At 35.5% G+C, this 20,150-nt stretch overlaps 1 protein-coding gene across 5 annotated transcripts in view; it reads left to right on the top strand.

Moving 5' to 3' along the window:
* Positions 1 to 20,150, top strand: part of form3 (FH2 domain-containing protein formin 3) — a 290,254-nt gene that overhangs the window by 249,599 nt on the left and 20,505 nt on the right. For all 5 annotated transcript variants that reach the window (XM_083119204.1, XM_083119202.1, XM_083119201.1 and 2 more), the window contains exons 10-18: positions 9,002 to 9,190; positions 9,829 to 9,929; positions 11,873 to 11,943; positions 12,403 to 12,510; positions 13,916 to 13,986; positions 14,583 to 14,709; positions 15,933 to 16,182; positions 16,845 to 16,960; positions 17,592 to 17,754. In XM_083119204.1, coding sequence (XP_082975330.1) covers positions 9,002 to 9,190; positions 9,829 to 9,929; positions 11,873 to 11,943; positions 12,403 to 12,510; positions 13,916 to 13,986; positions 14,583 to 14,709; positions 15,933 to 16,182; positions 16,845 to 16,960; positions 17,592 to 17,754 — 1,196 coding nt within the window. The remainder of the gene's footprint in view (positions 1 to 9,001; positions 9,191 to 9,828; positions 9,930 to 11,872; positions 11,944 to 12,402; positions 12,511 to 13,915; positions 13,987 to 14,582; positions 14,710 to 15,932; positions 16,183 to 16,844; positions 16,961 to 17,591; positions 17,755 to 20,150) is intronic.

Raw genomic sequence — 20,150 nt, 5'->3', positions numbered from 1 at the left:
AGATTTAACATGCACGAACGATACTTCCTTGACTCTTTGAATAACCCAGGGGTGTACGATGTGGGCAAGCCCGTAGCCAGAATTGATCTCTTGGGGGGGCTCATGGGCTATCAAGGGACTCTTTGTAAATCAGTCCATTTTTCAAACGTTTAACAGTGTTAAATGAAGGTAAATTATGTTTGGGGGGTCATGAAGTTACATAAAGTTTAGAAATATCACACAAATACTACATTTTTTCTATATCTTTCAAAATATCGCTTAAAGTGTTAATTGGCTGCTACTGAAATCATCCCTTACTACACACTCCATACTACGTTTGATGATACAGATATTTATATCACCGAAGAAAAGATGGACAATATTCAATCATAGTGCCTACCGTACATTCCACCCCCCGGCCGAAACAATAAAACTCCCCTTCGTTCCCAAAACTTGGGAACTGTTAACCTTTGACGCAGATGCAGAGGAAATTTGCATAATAACATCAAAGTCACAAGATTTCTGTATGAATGGGAGGTCGCAACAGGGTCAACGAAGGTACAGATAAAGAAGTTCCCCTGTGAAGGAACTTTCTGAAGTCTAGAGAAGAGAATCTAATAAATGCTTGCCGCTACTTACACTTCTTCTTGTAAATAAGATGAAGGAATATAATAGCTGCTGTTCATGGTCTCTGAATTTATCCTTCACCAAAGTTGTAAGCAAAATAATATCTGCTGTAAATTACAAATACACACAATAGTTTTACGTAATGTCAAGAGGGCTGACAGCAGTTCCAAGGGGGGCTGAGCCCCCCTGACCCTTGCCTGGATGTGGGTGTCATTGCAAGATGCATTATGCTGACGGGTCTATCGGATCTATAAACAAAAGAATCCAACAGCACTTATCCGATGAAAAAAAAACGCCACTGGCCAAGCAAAACACAAAATTTAACATCCACCAAATCAATATTGATAATGGAAAATCCTACCGCATTTGGCTCCCATCACCTTTTTGGTCAAGTGACGCCCTTCGTGTTCTTATGTCAGGGTTAAATGCCTTAATTGTTAGGTTAGGTTTGTTAGGCTTAGTTATCTATAGGAGTGTACGACACAGAATTTTTTTAAAATCCGGATGTTCGGGACGGGAAATGTTCGAAATTTCCCAACACTGTGGAAATTTTGAACTCGAACATGCCATTTTCGCTTAAATGATTGTTGCATTTCTGGAATAAAAACTAACAATGTTGCATTTCTGGAATAAAAACTATCAATTTCCGGAAAGTTGCAGACACTTACAATGCAGAAAACATCGAGAACTAACCACCATTAAACATGACTATTTGGAATTCCCCGATTTTTCTCTTAGCATAAATACCCTGCAAGTTTTATCTGATGGCCGAAGACGAAGGGCAGGGCTTGACCAAAAAGGTATTCGACATCCCGATTCCGTGAGACGAGCAAATAAACCCAAGCAGACGACGCAGCAACGCACCTAGCGGCTTTCGGCGAAACATCGCAGATCGGATGAAGCCCACCAAGTTTCCACCCATATGAATGGTGGTGACCGACAACTGTCACCGAGCAAAATAAACAGTTACGAGGATATGTTCACACGTTTCGTCTGTATATCAATATCTAACCGTGTCTAAAGTCCCGTAACATGAGTATTAATGGTAAAGCATCTTAAATATTTTATACGTATTTAGCTGCTGATTTGTTGTTTTAAGTCCACTTTATGCACAGTAAGGCTAATCGGGACTGGACCTACAGTTTAAAGTGGGATCCGAACCACTATGTGCCTCCACCGGGAATCGAACCCGGGACCCCTTGATTACAAGGCAACGATGCTACCACTGCGCCATCGGGGAGGCCCTATACATATTTAGCAATTTAAATCCACCTTGCTTCATAATTCTGCAATGTTAATAAGCTGAGAGTAAAAAAAATGAGCAAAAATAACACTTCCTTAAAAATTATGCATAACAATGTTCAATCCATTACCAACAAATTAGATCAGATAATAATATCTCTAGAGGAATTACAACCAGATGTATTTACTCTAACTGAATATGGACTCAATGAAGAACAAACATAATTCTGTAGGTTAAAAGGGTACAAATTATTCTCATTCTTTACAAGAAAAGAGTTCAAAAGTGGTGGTATACTTGCCTCGTTCTTTGGATCCCGAGGCGGCATCAAAGCGCGCTGGTTTCCTTTGGAAATCTGATCCTCCCACCCTCGAGAATATTGCAATCCTGCGACGCGTGCAGGGTGAGCATGCTGTCAACAGGCTGGACGTTGCCAAGTCACTTCCTCCCTCAAGGCCTTCTCTTCGCCGCTTTTCACAAACTCCGCAAGAAGAGAGCAGTGTGAGGTGCGTATGCGAGTTCGTATTCTTGGGGATTGACAAAGTGTATTTTTTTAAATCTAGTTTATTGTTATATCTTAGAAATATTACGGGAAAACAGAGTTTGTATCGACATGTGGCGACCGTGGGACACAACCGAAGTTCCAGATCATTCAACAAACCAAGATAATCCTCAACCAAGCACTTCCGGAGCACCGAACAGAAAAGTATCCAAAACCAAAACGTTGAACAAAGCCAGTTATTTGTGTGTAATGTGCACGAATATGTCGAAAAGAAAAAGCTAGGAAAATATGCCATTTGCAGAGACAGCCAAAATATTAAAGTTAGACAGAAAAATCGTGCGAAATGTGATTCGGAGAGGTCCAGTCACACCAAAGAAGCCTGGAAATAAAAAGAGAAAATTTAACAAAGTGGACGAGTTTACTTGTGATTTCATTAGACGCGAGATTTACAAGTTCTATAGTAAAGGACAGTCACCGACAGTGAGTGGGCCTCCCCGATGGCGCAGTGGTAGCGTCGTCGCCTTGTAATCAAGGGGTCCCGGGTTCGATACCCGGTGGAGGCACAAGTGGTTCGGATCCCACTTTAAACTGTAGGTCCAGTCCCGATTAGCCTTACTGTGCATAAAGTGGACTTAAAACAACATATCAATCAATCAAACCGACACTGAGTGAATATTGAAACTTTTAAAAAGTGTGTCGGACTTCCCTTATGAAGAAACAACGCTTCGAGAACTAATAAAAAAACTTGGTTTTCGGTTTGGTCGCTTAAGGAAAAAGAATGTAATAATGGAATCGGTGAAAATTGTTGCTTGGAGATACCGGTATCTACGGAGACTAATGCTATGCAAGATTGGACGAATCCATGGTGGAGTGACAAACAGGTGGATGCACGCGCATGGCTCTCAGCCATACGTCACAGCTCTGACGTCAACATAGTGGCAACAGCCAGGAGAGGGGGTGCTTTTCAGAGGGTGACAAGTGGTGTTTCCGGGTTTGTTCTTTTCTGTAGACCATTGAACTGGTGTTTCTTTTTTGTTGTCTTCGTTTCACTTCTAGTGAGAAGAATCTAAGTGCATTGCGAAAGAAAATATGCCTAACTGTGCCTTTTACGGCTGTAGCAATCATTACAAAAAGACGAAAGGACGAATATCAAGTATTTTGGGTTTCCTGTTAAAAAAGAAGAATTTTGTTACGAATGGGTATTGGCTTGCAGGCGGAAGAACAAAATAAACAATTTTTTTTATATATATATATATATATATATATATATATCTTTATATATATATATATATATATATATATATATATACACACACACACATTCATATAATATATATGTGCATGTATTGTGTGCTTTCACGTATCACATTTTACGTTGCTTTTCTGCCTACTTGGGCTGATTGCACAACACAAATACTCTTACCCAGTTAATTATTCGAACCCGGTAACTTCCGTGGCAATATCGCGAGTCAAGAACCCGGCGCCCTCAGTCACCGAAGCGACTCACGTATATTTATATATGCAGTCTTAGGTGTGTGTATATTTACGTATATGTATTATACGTACTATACATATGTGTATATATAGGGTTATTAATGCAGTCTGTGTTATATGCTCCTTCGTGCCTCAAATTTATTTCTACGTTCCCCGTGCATATAGTACCGTACCATGAAGGCACATTTTAGAGGTTTTAGGTGTAGGGACCCACACATTCTAGATCTCGGCCATTTAGGAGGTGATGTAATCCGTACCACGATCCAGCAGCCTTCCCCCATCCCCCGTGGAAGGAAGTCTTCTATAGAATACAGCTGGATCACGAAACAATTATTGCACAGTGAAAACCCTTCCGTTCCCAACACATCTAATGTTTCTTCTCCCAATATGATCAAATGCTTACTCATTTAGGTATCTCCAGTGACGTGCCCAAGGGAGGGTTTGTGGGGTCGTTACCCCATTTGACACAGTCCTTAAAAAAAAAGAACGTCAAAAACAGGAAAATATGGCAAAATGAGGACTGACCACCATAAATAGTATGCGTAACCCCTCTCCCTGCCGAAAATCGTCGGCACGCCACTCTTTATCTGGGACACATTTTTAAAAACAACTCACCAGAAAGTTTTATAATTTCGTATTACAGACTGAAGTAATGCACCTTTAACACGATCAAATGAATCATGAACAAGTCCTTGAATTGAACGCTTAAAAGGAAATTATGTCATAGACAACGCCATATTTCTCTTGGATCCAAGGTTCGGTCAAAGAATTTCTATTTAGGAATGTTTCTAATTAACGCGCATTTATATCCTCAGTATATTCTAGAACGTTGCGCAGATAAACGATTTATAAATATTGCTAGTAGTTCGATTCCACTTATTGAAGAACATTCCCTCTCGCGCCTTCCAGAGATTAAAAATTACTACGAATCGCTCTACTTGTGGCGATACCTTTGCTGTGCAGCTTCCAAATGCTGACACGTCTCTACATAGTGCTCAAGTTTGCTGCGACAATACTGAAAGCTCAAGAAAAGTTTACGTGCAATATTATCAACAGGGTTATAGAACATTCTCCGTCTTGCCTTGATAAGTATTTCTCCCCTTAAATGATCGTCACATTATTCAAAAAGCAAAAATCCTAGTTTTATCTAATGTAAACAGAAATATTTCCTGAAGGTGTGTGTGTGTGGGGGGGGCTCGAGCCCCCTGATTCCCACCTTGGATACGCGCTATTAACAATAACAGGGTTATAGAACAATCTTCGTCTTGCCTCGATAATTGTATCTCTTTAAATTATCATCACATTATACAAGAAGACAAGAACCTAATCTAGTGTAAACTAAAATATTTCCTTTCCTGGGGAGGGGGGGCTCGAGCCACCTGAATTCCCACCTTGGATACGCGCTATTAATAATAATAGGGTTATAGAACATTCTTCGTCTTGCCTCGACAATAATTTCTCCTTAAATTATCATCATAGGCCTATTATTCAAGAAGACAAATACCTACTTTTATCTAGTGTAAACTGAAACATTTCCTGGGGGGGGGGCGGTCGAGCCACCTGATCCCCACCTTGGATACGCGCTAGTAACAATAACAGGGTTATAGAACATTCTCCGTCTTTTCTCGATAATTATTTCTCTCAAATTATCATCACATTATTCAAGAAGCCTAAATCCTAATTTTATGTAGTATAAACAGAAAAAAATCCTACAGGGGGGCTTGAGCCCCTTGATTTCCACCTTGGATACGCACTATTAACAATAACAAGGATACAGAACATTCTCCGTATTGCCTCCTTAATTATTTCTCTCCTTAAATTATCGTCACATTATCTTATTTCACACCACAAGAAACCAAAAACCTCATTTTATCTAGTGTAAACCGAAAACTTTCGGGGGGTGGCTCGAGCCCACTAAGACCTCTCCTTGGATACGTGCCTGGCTCAGTACACCATGGTTATGGTTATTCCGCGTGTTTTGAAGTTATATTGAGTCTGTAGTTGAAATTTGTCTCACGAAGAACGCTTCACTGTAAAGCGAACGGACTCCTTTCAGTCCTCTTCTGCAACGATGATGACGTCATGCGCCGGAAGGGAGAGTTTTCAGGATCGGCTTGCATCCACCTCTTTAGTCTTTACACCATGGGACGAATCAGATGATTATTATGATATGTTTTCGGGTCACAGAAATAATGAAACACCATAATTAATTATATGTGTCGATTTATTTATTTATGTCACATGCTTTGAGTGCAGCGCGTCGACTTCCCCCCGCCGCCCTCTTAAAGCATGGCAACAACGCGTAGCCTGGAGCTTTGTTGGGGTGGTATTGCTAAGGAGGTCCTGTCTCATTAGGAGAGGGGCGGGCAGGGTACGATTCCAAAGGCAGCCGCCTGGGGAACCAATGAACGTGGCAACTATATATTCATTAAAGAAAAACTAATTGGATGGTTAGAATCACTATGCATCGAAAAGGTCTTTGAAGTAGCAGGTATGGAAATTGATACGGGAAATTTATCTGTGAAGATAATAATTCTATACCGTTCTCCAAATACTGACTTAAGACTCTTTTATCAACAGCTAGAAATCATGTTTACAAAAATAACAAGATCAAATTGCAAAATCATTATCCTGGGAGATATTAACATTGACCTCCTCAAGAGCAATAATAAAACTACAGAATACATTCATCTCCTTGGGTCCTATGGACTCTCACAGATAATCACAGATCCAACTAGAATAACATGTAACTCCGAAAGTCTAATAGATCATGTTATCACCAATCTCCCCTCTGACACAATACAGGCAGAAGTGATACACAACTTAATATCTGATCACACAGCACAAATTATTGAAGTTAGTATAATCAAACCACATTACAACGTAAAAAAACCTATACAAATAGAAAGCCCAAACATGGGGGAAGTCAACGTAAACTATTTGTTACACCTGTTAGGTAAAGAAAATTGGGCTCTAGTATTTCAAGAAAGTGAAACCGAAAACATATGGGAGAAGTTCATGATCATACTAACTTACTTCATAAATCTTGCATGCCCCTTAAAAACAAATGAAATAATACACAAAAAGAATTACCTCAAAGATATTTATGACAAAATGTGCATAACTAAGGAAAACAAACTTTGAGTCATATAGAATAAAGAAAAATGAATATAAAAACTAATAAGATATGAAAAATCCAAACACCTCAAAGATAATGTCAGAAATAATAGTAATACATCAAAGGCAATTTGGAATATCATAAATGAGCAAAGAGGCAAAAAAAACCAATAAACGTAATTAAAATACCACATTATTTGAAAATGAAGTAGAAATAACTAACCTTAAACACATTGCGGATACATTCAATAAGTATTTCTCAAACTCCTAAGTGCCCAAACAACTAAAATTGAATCAAATACTGTACTGAACTCCATTTATTTAGATGAAATAACCTTAAATGAACTAGAAACTATGATACAAAATTTAAATAATAAGAAATCAGCAGGTCCAGATGGTTGATCAAATCATCTAATTAAAAAATGTTCTCAATACATTACATTACCACTACAAGTACAGCTACTTCTCAATTTATTGAGATAATTATAGATGCATTAGAAGATAATGAGATACCCTGTGCTATTTTCCTGGACCTGTCCAAAGCCTTTGACTGCTTAGACCACTCTATGCTCAAGCAAAACATATACAATCTTGGCATTAGAGGAAATACATACAAACTGATAAAATCTTTTCTCACGGATAGACCACAGTACACCCAGACACTACATACTGAAAACTCTGTGGTTTACAAAATTATATCTGACGCTGAATATGCAAAAACAGGAGTCCCTCAAGGCTCCATACTAGGCCCGCTACTGTTCATACTATATACCAACAACTTACCCGCCCCACACAATACAAATATTTTAACATACGCAGATGACACAACCATAACATGCAGTGAATATGCAAAAACAGGAGTCCCTCAAGGCTCCATACTAGGCCCGCTACTGTTCATACTATATACCAACAACTTACCCGCCCCACACAATACAAATATTTTAACATACGCAGATGACACAACCATAACATGCAGTGCAAATACAAAAGAACAATTAGAAAGACAAACCTACATATCAGTAAATATAATAACTCAGCACTTAAATTCATATAACTTGAATGTAAACTATCAAAAAACAATGTGTATATATATTTCAATCATGGAAATAAACCCAATTTTGATGATATAAACTTACAAATAGATGATAATCAAATCAATTATGAAAATCCAGTTAAATTTTTAGGTTTAGTTATGATGACAAATTAAGATGGACATATCATATTGACCATGTATGCAAAAAAAGTAGGGAAAAACTTATATCTCCTGAAACTCCTAACACAATATCATGTGTCTGAAATAAACACAAATCTATACTATGGACTTGTATATCCATACCTAGAATATTGCATAATAGCATGGGGAGGAGCTGCGCAGGAATACGCTCAAAGATTGCTTACTCTACAGAAAAGAGCAATACAGTATATGTTCAAAATACCAATTAGAAACTCATGTAGAGAATTATTTAGAGAAAATAGAATTATGACCATATATTCCCTATATATATTTACAAAGTAATTGAATATGTACTAAAAGACCGTAAATTAGATAAGAATTCGACTGTCCATCAGCACAACACATGTCAAAAAGAGAACTTCCACATGGAAGCACACAGACTTGTTCTCTCAGACAAATCACCTCATGTTGCAGGAATAAAATACTATAACAAACTTCCCACACACATCAAACAAATTACAGAAACTCACAAGAAACTGAAAGCAATTAAACAGTATTTAACAGATATACCTCTATATAATCTCAGTAAATTTCAATAGTTAAACTGGATTAGTAAATTGAAGCATTTAAATTCTTTTGATATTGTATGTCTCCTATATTTGGATTTTCTCTTTTAGAAGTTTAGTATGTGACACTTATAACTGTTTAACCCATATGATGTATTTGTATTTTTGTGTTTGCATTTTGTTGTTTTCATTGTATTCCTACTCCATTTGTAATATTTAGTATTGTATGACGTTTTCCACACCCATGGGATGGGTCTACGTAAATAAAGAATTTATATTTATGTTAATTTCCCTAATTACAGCTCTAATGAAGACATAATACAACTAATCAGAGACGGTGAACATGATGACATCGGGGCTGAAAAACTACGTGGATTGCTTAAAATTTTGCCTGAAGTGGATGAACTTGAAATGCTAAAAGCTTTCAATGGAGACAAGAGTAAGCTGGGAAATGCAGAAAAATTCCTCATGCAGCTGATTGAGGTACCAAAGTAAGTTTTGGAAAGTCCATATTGTATATTTAATGTAGTAGACAGACAAATTTAAATGGTATGGTGATGTACGACTAGATAAGAAAATATTTTCTTTTCTTTTATAGTGATTTCAATGTTTCTAAACTGAAGCCAGTCATGTTTGTTGTGAGAAGAATTATACCATTTCTGATTATGTTGTGAGAGAGGTCAAACCACATAGTTTCCCCCTCTCCAAATGAATTTACAATTTTCATTTCAAAGTAGAAAAAAGGGGGAGGGGGTGTTATTTTGATGTTAAGAATAAAACTAAAGTTCAGTTAATTAACTTTTTAGTAGAACTAAAGGATAAAATGAGTTAGCTTGAAAAATTGATTTTAAAATGTAGGAATAGGTCAGAACTTAATGTTTTCTTATTTTACCACTTAATTTAAAGAATAGAGGTTTTTTCGATGAGTTTTTAAAATTTTAAAAATGAAATTTCTGTTTGAGAGATCACATGATGCTTACTTTATGTCAGGATTAAAATCTCCCGTAAACTTAAAAAAAATATATTTTTGAGCTAAGTATGTATAACAGATATAGGTATAAGTTAATAACAAAGTAGAATAACTAGATAGAATATAAATAACACTACATGTTGTTGTTGTTATTTGCAGTTACAAACTAAGAATTGAGAGTATGCTCCTCAAGGAAGAATTTGCTGCTAATATGGGCTATTTGGAACCAAGCATAAATGCCATGATAATGGCAGGTGAAGGTGAGTTGTTTGTGTATAACTAAATGTATTAATGCACAATCTTGTTTCTAATTTCTAGACACTGGTAAAACATAAGTAGTCAGTATATCGTTGAGTAATACATTTATTGGAGAACCTCTGAACCACTAAGTTATGATGTTGAGAGAATCACTATTTAGAGTATTCATGTCTCTCAAACACATTTGCTGTGTTAGCATATTCACTCTACCTTCTGCAGAAAGCGCCAACAGCTGTATGCAAGATATTTACACACACAATGTAATTTATTATATCACTGGCTGAATACTATCTTGTTTGTCCATCTGCACTAAGGTTTTTGGAGAACTGATTGAAATTTGACAAATGGGGTTTTGAATACACCAAAAGATTTGCAGAAATATATTATTATTGTTGATAATTCACACGACCTGACATCCAAATACGTTGCTTCAGATTGTAATGCATTAACATGTACAGAACATGATAATGTCATGAACTCACGTCCAACGAAAAGTGGAGATATGACAAAACAGCATTCAGCCAGCAATATGAAATGCTTCTCTTCTTTTCCTTACTAGCTTCAAACAACATCTGTAAGCAGATATCAAAGTAATACACATAATGGGAATAGGTATTTTTTTTAAATTTTGCTTTTAAAAGCTGGAATTGTACTTGAATTTTATCTGGTTCTTACAACAGGTACCCTGTATTAGAAATATCAATAATAATATAAACTCTTAAACAGACAAAAATTTGAAAATATAATTTAAATGTGAAATAAGTAAAATAAGTAATTGATGAATGTAATTCAGATACAGTGGAACCTCGATTTTGCATTTTCAGGGATTGCTTAGATTTAAAAAAAAACAAACTTAAATGCAGGGAAATATAAAATCCAAGAATTTTTTATAACAAGTTGCTCCATTGAGGCTATGAAGAAAGAATGTATAATGCGGAAGAATGTAAAATTGAAAGCAATGTTTATAGAACTTACTTTTTTCATCTTACTAATTTATATATTGTAACCATTTCTTGAGGAAGATGCATATGAAGTCTGTTAAGAGTAGGAATGGCCACAAAATCCAGATAAGGGATAGAAGAGATTTAATGAAGGATTTGTGGAAAATACATACAGTGAAATACAAAAATGACGAATAAAAGAATATGTGGATATCCCATAAAAAGGATAAACGATAATACTGTCCAGATAATGCACACATTTGGATATCCAGACATTTTGGATAATCTGGATATCAGAATCCGATGCCCAGATTTGGCCACCCCTAGTTGAGAGCACTGAGGAAATATAATTTTCCCATGCTTCCCATAAATATAATATTCACATGAATTAGAATATAAATGGACACCATATCTACCTGTGGACGTGGTGGCTCATTCGGTAACGCGTCTGACTTTCAATTCCCGGCCGGTTCAAATCTGGGAATTTTTCTAATGTTGGAAGCGGCCCCAACGCCCACCCAGTGTCGAATGACATGGGTACCTGTGGAAGACCCTGGGGGGTAAAGGCAGTCAGGGGTGTGATGCTGATCACATCACCCCCACTTACGACCGGATCAAGAAAGTGTGGGGCATTACCCTCACACCCCTATAGGCCTTCATGGTGTGGGGAGCATTTTACCTTCTTTTTTTTACAGGAATTAGCAATAATATTAGACCATGAAAAAACTAGAAGTATCAGAGGTTTGTTGATAGAAAGATTAGTGAGGAATATATCCCACTCCATTGACTCCAACCTTATAACAAGAGAATGTTGTTGATGATAAAAAAAATCCCCTTCTTTAACAACAACAACAACAACAAAAATGTAGGTACAGAATGCATCAGATGATTGTTAGATTGTTAACATACAATCAGAAAGCTACTTTTGTTAACCTTCACAAGGATGGAACTAGAATTGAATATCATATTAACCATTTCTCTTATTATTCTCTTTCTCTCTACAGAACTGAAGAATAACAAACGACTACAAGAAGTACTTTATATGGTTATAGTAGCTGGGAACTTCCTAAATTCTGTGAGTTGAATACACTTTGTACTTATAGCAGGAATCTGCAACATAAAATAGGTATAAATTCATGATCTTTAGGTGGTAGACTAGTAGACTGAATCTTGCACAGCGATAATGTTCATTGAATTGTAACGATTCAGTATTAGAATCCAATTTAAGTAGAAATTCTTATTCAACATATTATTGAAAACTACTTTAATTTTTTAAATCGATTATGAGGAAGATTCATTAAATATTTATTTCTAAAATGTTAATGAACTAATTGTGTTCATAGTTGCCACAGAATTTGAATCAAATATAATGTTGCACATGCTATTCTCAGGTTCCTTAAGTATGAATCATTTTATTTGGACATGAAGGAAATATTTCTATTTATAGTAGCAGATATATTTTGTTCATTTTTATTTCTTATGTACACACTGCCAATGTTTTATATCCATGTATCTCTCTCTCTCTCTCATTCAGGGTGGCTATGCAGGTAATGCAGCTGGTGTTAAACTTAGCTCCTTACAGAAGTTGACTGACATTAGAGCCAACAAGCCTGGAATGAATCTTATACATTATGTTGCCATGGTAAGTTTTTGAAACTTTGCATGTGATTTGGCTGGAAAGATATGCTAGATAAACACACAGCTTTTCTGCACTTCCTCTTCAAATTGATATAAATATACTGCCACATCCATTTTAAGATGCAGTGTAATATTTTGTTCTGAAAAGAACTTCTTAAATAATATAGCATTGGAAACCTTTAAATAAATGTTTAGAACATCGTTGTGTATTAATAAATAAATATAAATTAAAATTACATGAAACATGATAACTCTTGAGAACCAGGGCCTACCTACTGACTGCAGAGGTGGGTGATCATCCAACCGGTTGTGGGGTGACGTGTGGTCAGTATACGACAAACCACCAGTTGTAGGTTTCCATGACCAGGTTAAGCTACTCATTCGTAGCTTCCCAATTTTCTCACGATGGTGTTTTGCCACCAGATCCATACACTGGCTGAAATCTCAGGAGAAAAGTTGCAATGCTTCTCCCAACAAGATTTGAACCTTCACAAGTCCTGCAGCCCAAGCCCAAAGCCTGATGCCTTAGATTGCATAGCCATGGATGTGGAACTAAAATTATGTGTATTCATGTTTAATTAAATACACTATATAACTGATAAACTAAATTTCTTCCTCAAAACTAGTTTTTTTTCCTTATTTGTAGAAAATTTTGCTTAATTGTTTATCATTTGTAGTGCACATTTGTTGATTTATATCATTGATAGAATTATGTGAATCACACTGATGAAAGTGCAGGTAGCTAAGATCAGAGATATTTAATATATTATAAAAATGTAATGGAAAATTAGATTTGTAGTTAGTCATATTAAAAAAAAAACTTTCCATTTAAAAAGGAGGGAAACTAATATTTTTCTAAAAATTATGATAGATATTATTATCTATTTACATAAAATGTGTAATTTTTGAACATTTTAATGCAAATTTTCATTATGATGAAAAATAGTTTTATGTAATTATTGGCTTACCAAATACGCAATTTTCCTATAGGCTACATATTGAAATCCTTTGATTTTTCATGCACTCATGGAAACCAGAATGAGAGTAAGTCTTTTACTTGAAATATTTGATAATACATATGTTTACATCATAGATTTAATTACTAAAAACCTGCAGAATGTTTTTATGCATTCCAAGGGAAACTTTTATATTGGATAGCTTTTATGAAAAAAAAAAAACAAAAAAAACATCAGAACAATACAATATTGTAGTTGACAACGTAAATATTGTTTGAAATTTTAATTTCGAATAATAAAACAATCAAATGATGTGTAGTAGTTTATTTCTTGTGAAACTATTTTAAGTAGACCTAATATAATATTTTGACAAAATAATTTTCACTTCTTGTTAATCTGTTTCTGCTGCAAGTAGAATTTACAATTTTTGTATCAATCTTTTCTATTCCATAGCAAGCAGAGAAGAAAAACCGGGAGCTATTGAAATTTCCAGAAGAGATGACTGTGTTAGAAGATTCGACAAAGTAAGTCAGATTATACAGTTTTGACGTGTGTAATTACTTGCACTTACTACATGAAATTATATTTCCATTCACCTTTTCACACTTTTTCACCGTGACAAGTGTGGAAATTTCTACTCAGTAATTAGTGACAATTATTTTCTTAACATTATTTACAGTTGTATAATAATAATATACTATAGTATTGGTAATACATATACTAGTGCATGAAATGTATGTGTGTATTTACATTTTCCCCTTATTGTATCATTGGCAATTGTAAGACTTATTTATTTATTTCCGTTCATGTTGTACATGTGTATTACAATGTGTCAAATATAAAAAAATATTCATCCAGTTATGATCTAAAAATGTATTTGTATCAAGTATGTAAAATTTCCTTTTAGATATTAAAAATGTCTTCTGTATTAGAAGTAGTTCATTCCTACATTAGCATTTGTCTTTGCTCTCACACAGGAAGATTGATCATGTATTTCCACTATCCATTCAACATATGATTTCAGGATGCACTTTAAAAAAGTTGAATGATTCTACTGTGTTTGAAATTCTCTATTAACATGTCTTTAAAACATCTTGTTTTCTTTCTCTTTCACTTCTAGAACAACAATTGAACAACTACAGAATGAAATTAATGCACTTGACAGCCGTATCAAAAAAGTTAGCAAGCAAATTGAACTTCCAACCACCGAGCAAGATATCAAATTACAGATGAGAGAGTTTCTTCAAGTAAGTTGGGGGTTCTTTCATTGTATGTAATCTTATATTGCAGTTCATTTTCATATGGAGTTTGGTGGTAATGTATTATTTGGGCATGTTCCTTGTGTAACTTTCTTGTGCCTTCTCAGTAGTCTAATGTTTTAGCTTTAATCTTTCAATCAAAAGTCTAAAGTGTATTCCCTAATGGTGGTGCTGATGTCATATAAAATTATGCCCAATACTAATTAACCTTTCCTCATTAAATTTATGTAAACACAAACTATTTTTATTTATCACAAGATCCTTTGTGTGTTATTTCATGAAACATGAAACAGATACTTACTGATTTGCTAGATTGTGCTACAGCTCTGAGTGGGTGTGGTCTCCAGAAGTAGCTTTCATCATTGGTCCCACTAAGCTCTCTTGCAGATTCTAGATCCAACTTCATGGACATCCTTCCCAATGCCATCAATCCATCTGGTTCTTGGTATTCCAACTCCTGTCCTTTCAAATCAATTATTATAATTTTGTTGATCTTTCTTTCCACCATGTCCTGCCCATTTTAACTTCCACTTTTTCATGTATTTCACAGGGTCTGTCTGTGTGTAATGTACTCTATAGCAACCATTCAAACAGAGTACCCTTCCAACCCCCACCCCACCTAGGCTCATAGCAAGGGCCAGGGTGGGCTGAGCATCCCACTGTATGTATTTTTTATGATATTTCTAAATTTTCTGTGTACTGCACACATAATTTACCTTCATTAAATGGCGCATTCCAGCGTTAAGTGTGTGACATTTTACACACAAAATGTAAGGTTCTAGACATGAGATTGGATTAAAATATTCATAATGAAATTATTTCATAGAATTTGTAGTGTACTTTGTGGTGTCTGCTACAAATGAAAAACTTGAGTATGATAACATAGCCTGAATGCACAAAATGCATTAACAAAATGTGTTGTATGTTATGCTTTAAAAATGTAGCAAAATTTGACTCCATTTTTCTGTGAAGCATATAGGCTACAAATGCTAATAATTTTTGTTTGCAAAATATGCAAATTATATGCATTCACAAATATTTAAATCTTAACGCAATTAAAAACAATAATAATTTTTAGATTATTTAATTTTGTTATTTACATAAAGTAGGACCACTTTTTTTGTCGAATGCTCCAAATACTGTTGACTTTTGAAATACCCTATATTGTGTACATTACAATTTGTCATTTTTGTCTTCATTTGCTTCTCTAGATAGCTGAGCAGGAAGTATCTGCCCTACAAGAAGACATGGAAGTGTTGGAGAATGTGAGAAGAGATCTTTCTGACTTCTTCTGTGAGGATCCGAACATGTTCAAGCTTGAAGAATGCTTCAGGGTGTTCCATGGGTTCTGCATTAAATTCAAACAGGCCATCTTTGAAAACGAACGCAGAAAGCAGCAGGAGGAACAAGCTGAGATCAGGAGGAGACAAAGGGAAGAACAATTAGCTAGGAAGAAGCAAAGTAAGCTTTTTTGTTTCAAACTCATGCATATTCTAATTCTCAAATATTAACATGGAAAGAATTTTTCAGAAGCCTGGTATCAAGTAGAATTATATTGATACCAGGCTTCTGAAAAATTATAGAATTATATTGCAAATTTGGTTACATAAGCTAACATTATCAGTTTTATGTATGTCCATACTTTGTGTTTGGCATATTTGTTTTATTGACTTCTGTTTTCAAATAGTATTTTCTATATTTACTTAATTAGTGATTAATTTATTTATAAAAGTTAATATGTAATAATAAAATTAATAGAAATAAGAACAATTTATTTATAAAAGTTAATATGTAATAACAAAATTAATAGAAATAGGAACCTTCATGATGAATAATGAACTATGAAACTTTACATCATTAGAAGAAATGACAGAGGATAACAGTGTAGCCATTACTTTCTACCTGCCTACTCTCTTCTCTTGTATCATATGGGATCCTTGCTTATAACTCTGTATACCAAATTCTATCTTTACATACATTTAATTTAGTAAGCTTTTTGTAGAGGCATGATTTCTTTTAGGTGTAGCTCATTTCTTATTTTCTTTAAAAATAAAAGGGAGAATGAACTGTTAGCATCTCCATATAATTCATATATACTAACAGCTGATGTATTTTTCCTGCAGTAAGTGGACAGTTTGGAGGAAATGGGTCTGAATCGGAATGCAATCTAATGGATTCCTTGCTGTATGATATCCGCTCTGGTTTTCCACAGAAGAAGGGTTTGGACAAGGAACTCAAGGTAATAAATACTATTAGTTCATTTTTGAAAATATTATTAATAATAGTTCAATATTTATGGTATATTTACTCTACTGTGTTTCTACATTTATTTGTACATTGCACGTAGATGTCTTCTACCACATGGTGCAAGGTTGAAATGTTTAGTAGGAAAGGACTTCATGTTTTTACATTGTTATTGCTATATTATTTTGACTGTTAATATATGAAGAGTATTCATTAATATATTGTGAAATATTAACAATGTGACCTTTGGAATAAAATAATGCTATACCCAGTAGAGCCTCACTGATAGCATAGCAGCTAAAGATGTTGGTTTGTAATCCATGGTTCTTTGATTTGCTTCCCAATTGGAGTGCATTTCAGTGATATAGATCTGATTTTAAAGTTCAAATTGTCTTTGGCCTATCTGTACTTATAAGTGAACTCAAAACAATCTCTGCAGTAACTTTTAATAAATTTAATTTGTAATTAAAATAGATTTTTGTGTCTTACTATTTTGTCCATAAAATATTGCTATCTTCCACAGAAAATATTTCATTCTCACTCCAAAATGCTAATGGAACACATAAGTTAGTCAAGACTTCATTTTATTGCCTCAGCTTATATGTGGACAATTTTTTTTGTTTCAGGGAAGGAAGTTGAAGCGAAGTATAGAGGGAGTTCAGAATGGAGGCATCACATCGGAAGAGGATGTTTCTGTTACAGGTTCTCCATTAATCTCACGACGGAGACTTGGTTCTTTCTCGGGACCATGTGGTGAGCCTGGAAGCAAGGATGACACCTGTTCTCCTGGTAGGTCTTAACGAGTGATATAAGGAATGTGTCGGAAAATCTTATGGTTACAAGATTATAATATGGATACTCATTATATATTGTTTTAGGCAGTGCCCGATATGGAAGGATGGTATTTCCCAGCTGGCAAAAATTTCACAAAGTGTCCCCCCAGCCAACTCCAAGGATCGGCCAAGCATAACCCCCGCTAACATTTTCCTCAGGTGCTGGTTTTAAAATAAAAGCTTGTTTACTTTGCATAGGAATTTTCAAGTGTTGCGCGATTTCACATTTGTTTGACATGAATGGTCAACAGGTGGGTTTCAGTGAGGTTTATCTGTCTTTGTCGTGAACACTGGCATATGCAGGGGAGGGGCTGATGATTTTTTTTTAAAAGTAGTATGTTAAAATATAGCCCCTAGAAAATAAAAGATAGTATATTGCCTGAATCTCACCTACTACTGTTCGAAAAAGTCTGGATAGGGATTGAAAAGGATAATGTAGTGATTAACACTCTCGCCTTATAATCAAGAAGTAAAAGGTTCGATTTCCTGTGGAGGCATATTGACAGTGGTTCAGACTCTACTTTAGTCTAGTCTCGATGAGATACCTGAGAATAAAGGTGGTCCTGTCTCGAAGGCCAGAAAACAGTGGCGATGGGACTTGATGTCCTAACCCTCTTACACTTATTTTATTAAAGCTGGTTGTAAAAAATATTTGCTACTTCAATAACAGTCTCGTAAATATTTCTCGCATTAAAGAAATCAGTTAGTTTTTATTTATTTTTAATGCTGACCTCCATGGCAGATTGGTTATAACAGCACACTACGATGACAGGGATCCCAGGTTCGAATCCCTGCCTGGGCATAGGTGTTCTTTGTAAGTGTCCCTTCATCAATGTCATCATATCATCCCTCATCCTCATCTTCGCAATTAGCCAAAAATGGCAGAAAAGCCAAGTAAAATAAACTAAATCTATCAATCAATTATTTCTTTTTAACTCTTTTATTCATATAATTCTTCTTTAACACATGGTGTTTTTAATTATAATACGATTTAGAAAGTGATGAAATGCTAAATGAGAACACGGACACATTTCTGTGTAACACACCAGTCAGAAAGTTTCAGAAACATTTTCTCAATACGTTTGCACTGTACTTTGCCCCCTTTAAAAAGTAGAGAGTTTTCAGTTATGTTACTAATCATCAAAGAAAATTTCGCCTCAATACCCCTTTCCTCAAAGTAATAAAATACTTTCCCTCTCTGAATCGGGATTGGTGTGGGGCACATTCAGCTGCTAACACTTTGCGAAATGCGGTTCCTCAAAAAAGCTGAAAGCACCAAACTTAACACTGCTAACCAACTTACATGCATTATTTGCAGTTAGAATTCTAATAATGCCTATGTTGACAGGTTAGGAGGCCAGGTTTAGAGCTGTTAGCAACCTATTTTCGTGATGTGTTAGCAGCTGGGTGTGCCCCGCCCCCGACACTCTCTATATCTTCCATGGAAATGCTGCTTTAACAAGCTTCCTTGGTGCTTCCAATGTTTTGTCATGCGCTTGTGCACAATTGACACTTTTCGGAATTCAGAGGCCTGCCTCAATGTGCCCATTACAGCCAAGCGTGCCCCTCTCCACATGAATTACATAGATTGTTATGGGGCCAGCTAAGGCCAACTCAGACAGGTCTCGCTCAATGCGGAGATCGAGTATCAGGCAGGGTTGGAAATTTGTGGTAATTATCGGAGGATCTAGAATTTTTCTTTTATTAGTGTAGTTTAATTAAATTATAAGTAATAAAATAACCTGTAATAGAGAAATATATTAGGGTAGGCCCAGCCTCCGGGCCTCTTGTCACGCTTTGACACTGTATACAAAAAAGCTAATTTGTGGCAATTGCTGGATGTATTACTCTTACACTAGCTATCTCTTTGTGTAATACAGTTGGTGTGATTTGCACTGAAAAATGAAATGGTGTCATCTTTGGCCTTGCAATAATATATCAATACTTAAATTTTTCATTTGGAAAATTTTCAACAGAAACTATTTGGTCTAGGAATTAATTCGTGCGGTTGCTACGCACACATTGAAGCTGTAGTTCAAACACAAAATACATAAATATCTTAAGAAAAATATTGTCCATTGCGAGCCACCACTTTCGCCCATCTGTCAGGCAAGTTACGGATTCCGTGGCGAAAGAAGTCCTCATCCTTTGAAGCGATCCAGTCAGAGACCCATTTTTCGATATCTTCTGAAGAAGTGAACCGCTGTCCAATCAAATCGTTATTCATGCAATCGAACAAGTAGTAGTCCGAAGGAGCAATGTCTGGTGAATATGGCGGGTGGGGTAAAACTTCCCATCTGACATTTTCTAAATAGGTTTTGACCAGTTTTGCGACATGTGGGCGAGCGTTAT

The sequence above is a fragment of the Lepisma saccharinum genome, chromosome 3 (genome assembly GCF_977018435.1).
Source record: "Lepisma saccharinum chromosome 3, izLepSacc3.1, whole genome shotgun sequence".
Classification (NCBI taxonomy): domain Eukaryota; kingdom Metazoa; phylum Arthropoda; class Insecta; order Zygentoma; family Lepismatidae; genus Lepisma; species Lepisma saccharinum.
The sequence above is the reverse complement of the archived record's forward strand: the minus strand, read 5'-3'. Positions and strand labels throughout refer to the sequence as shown.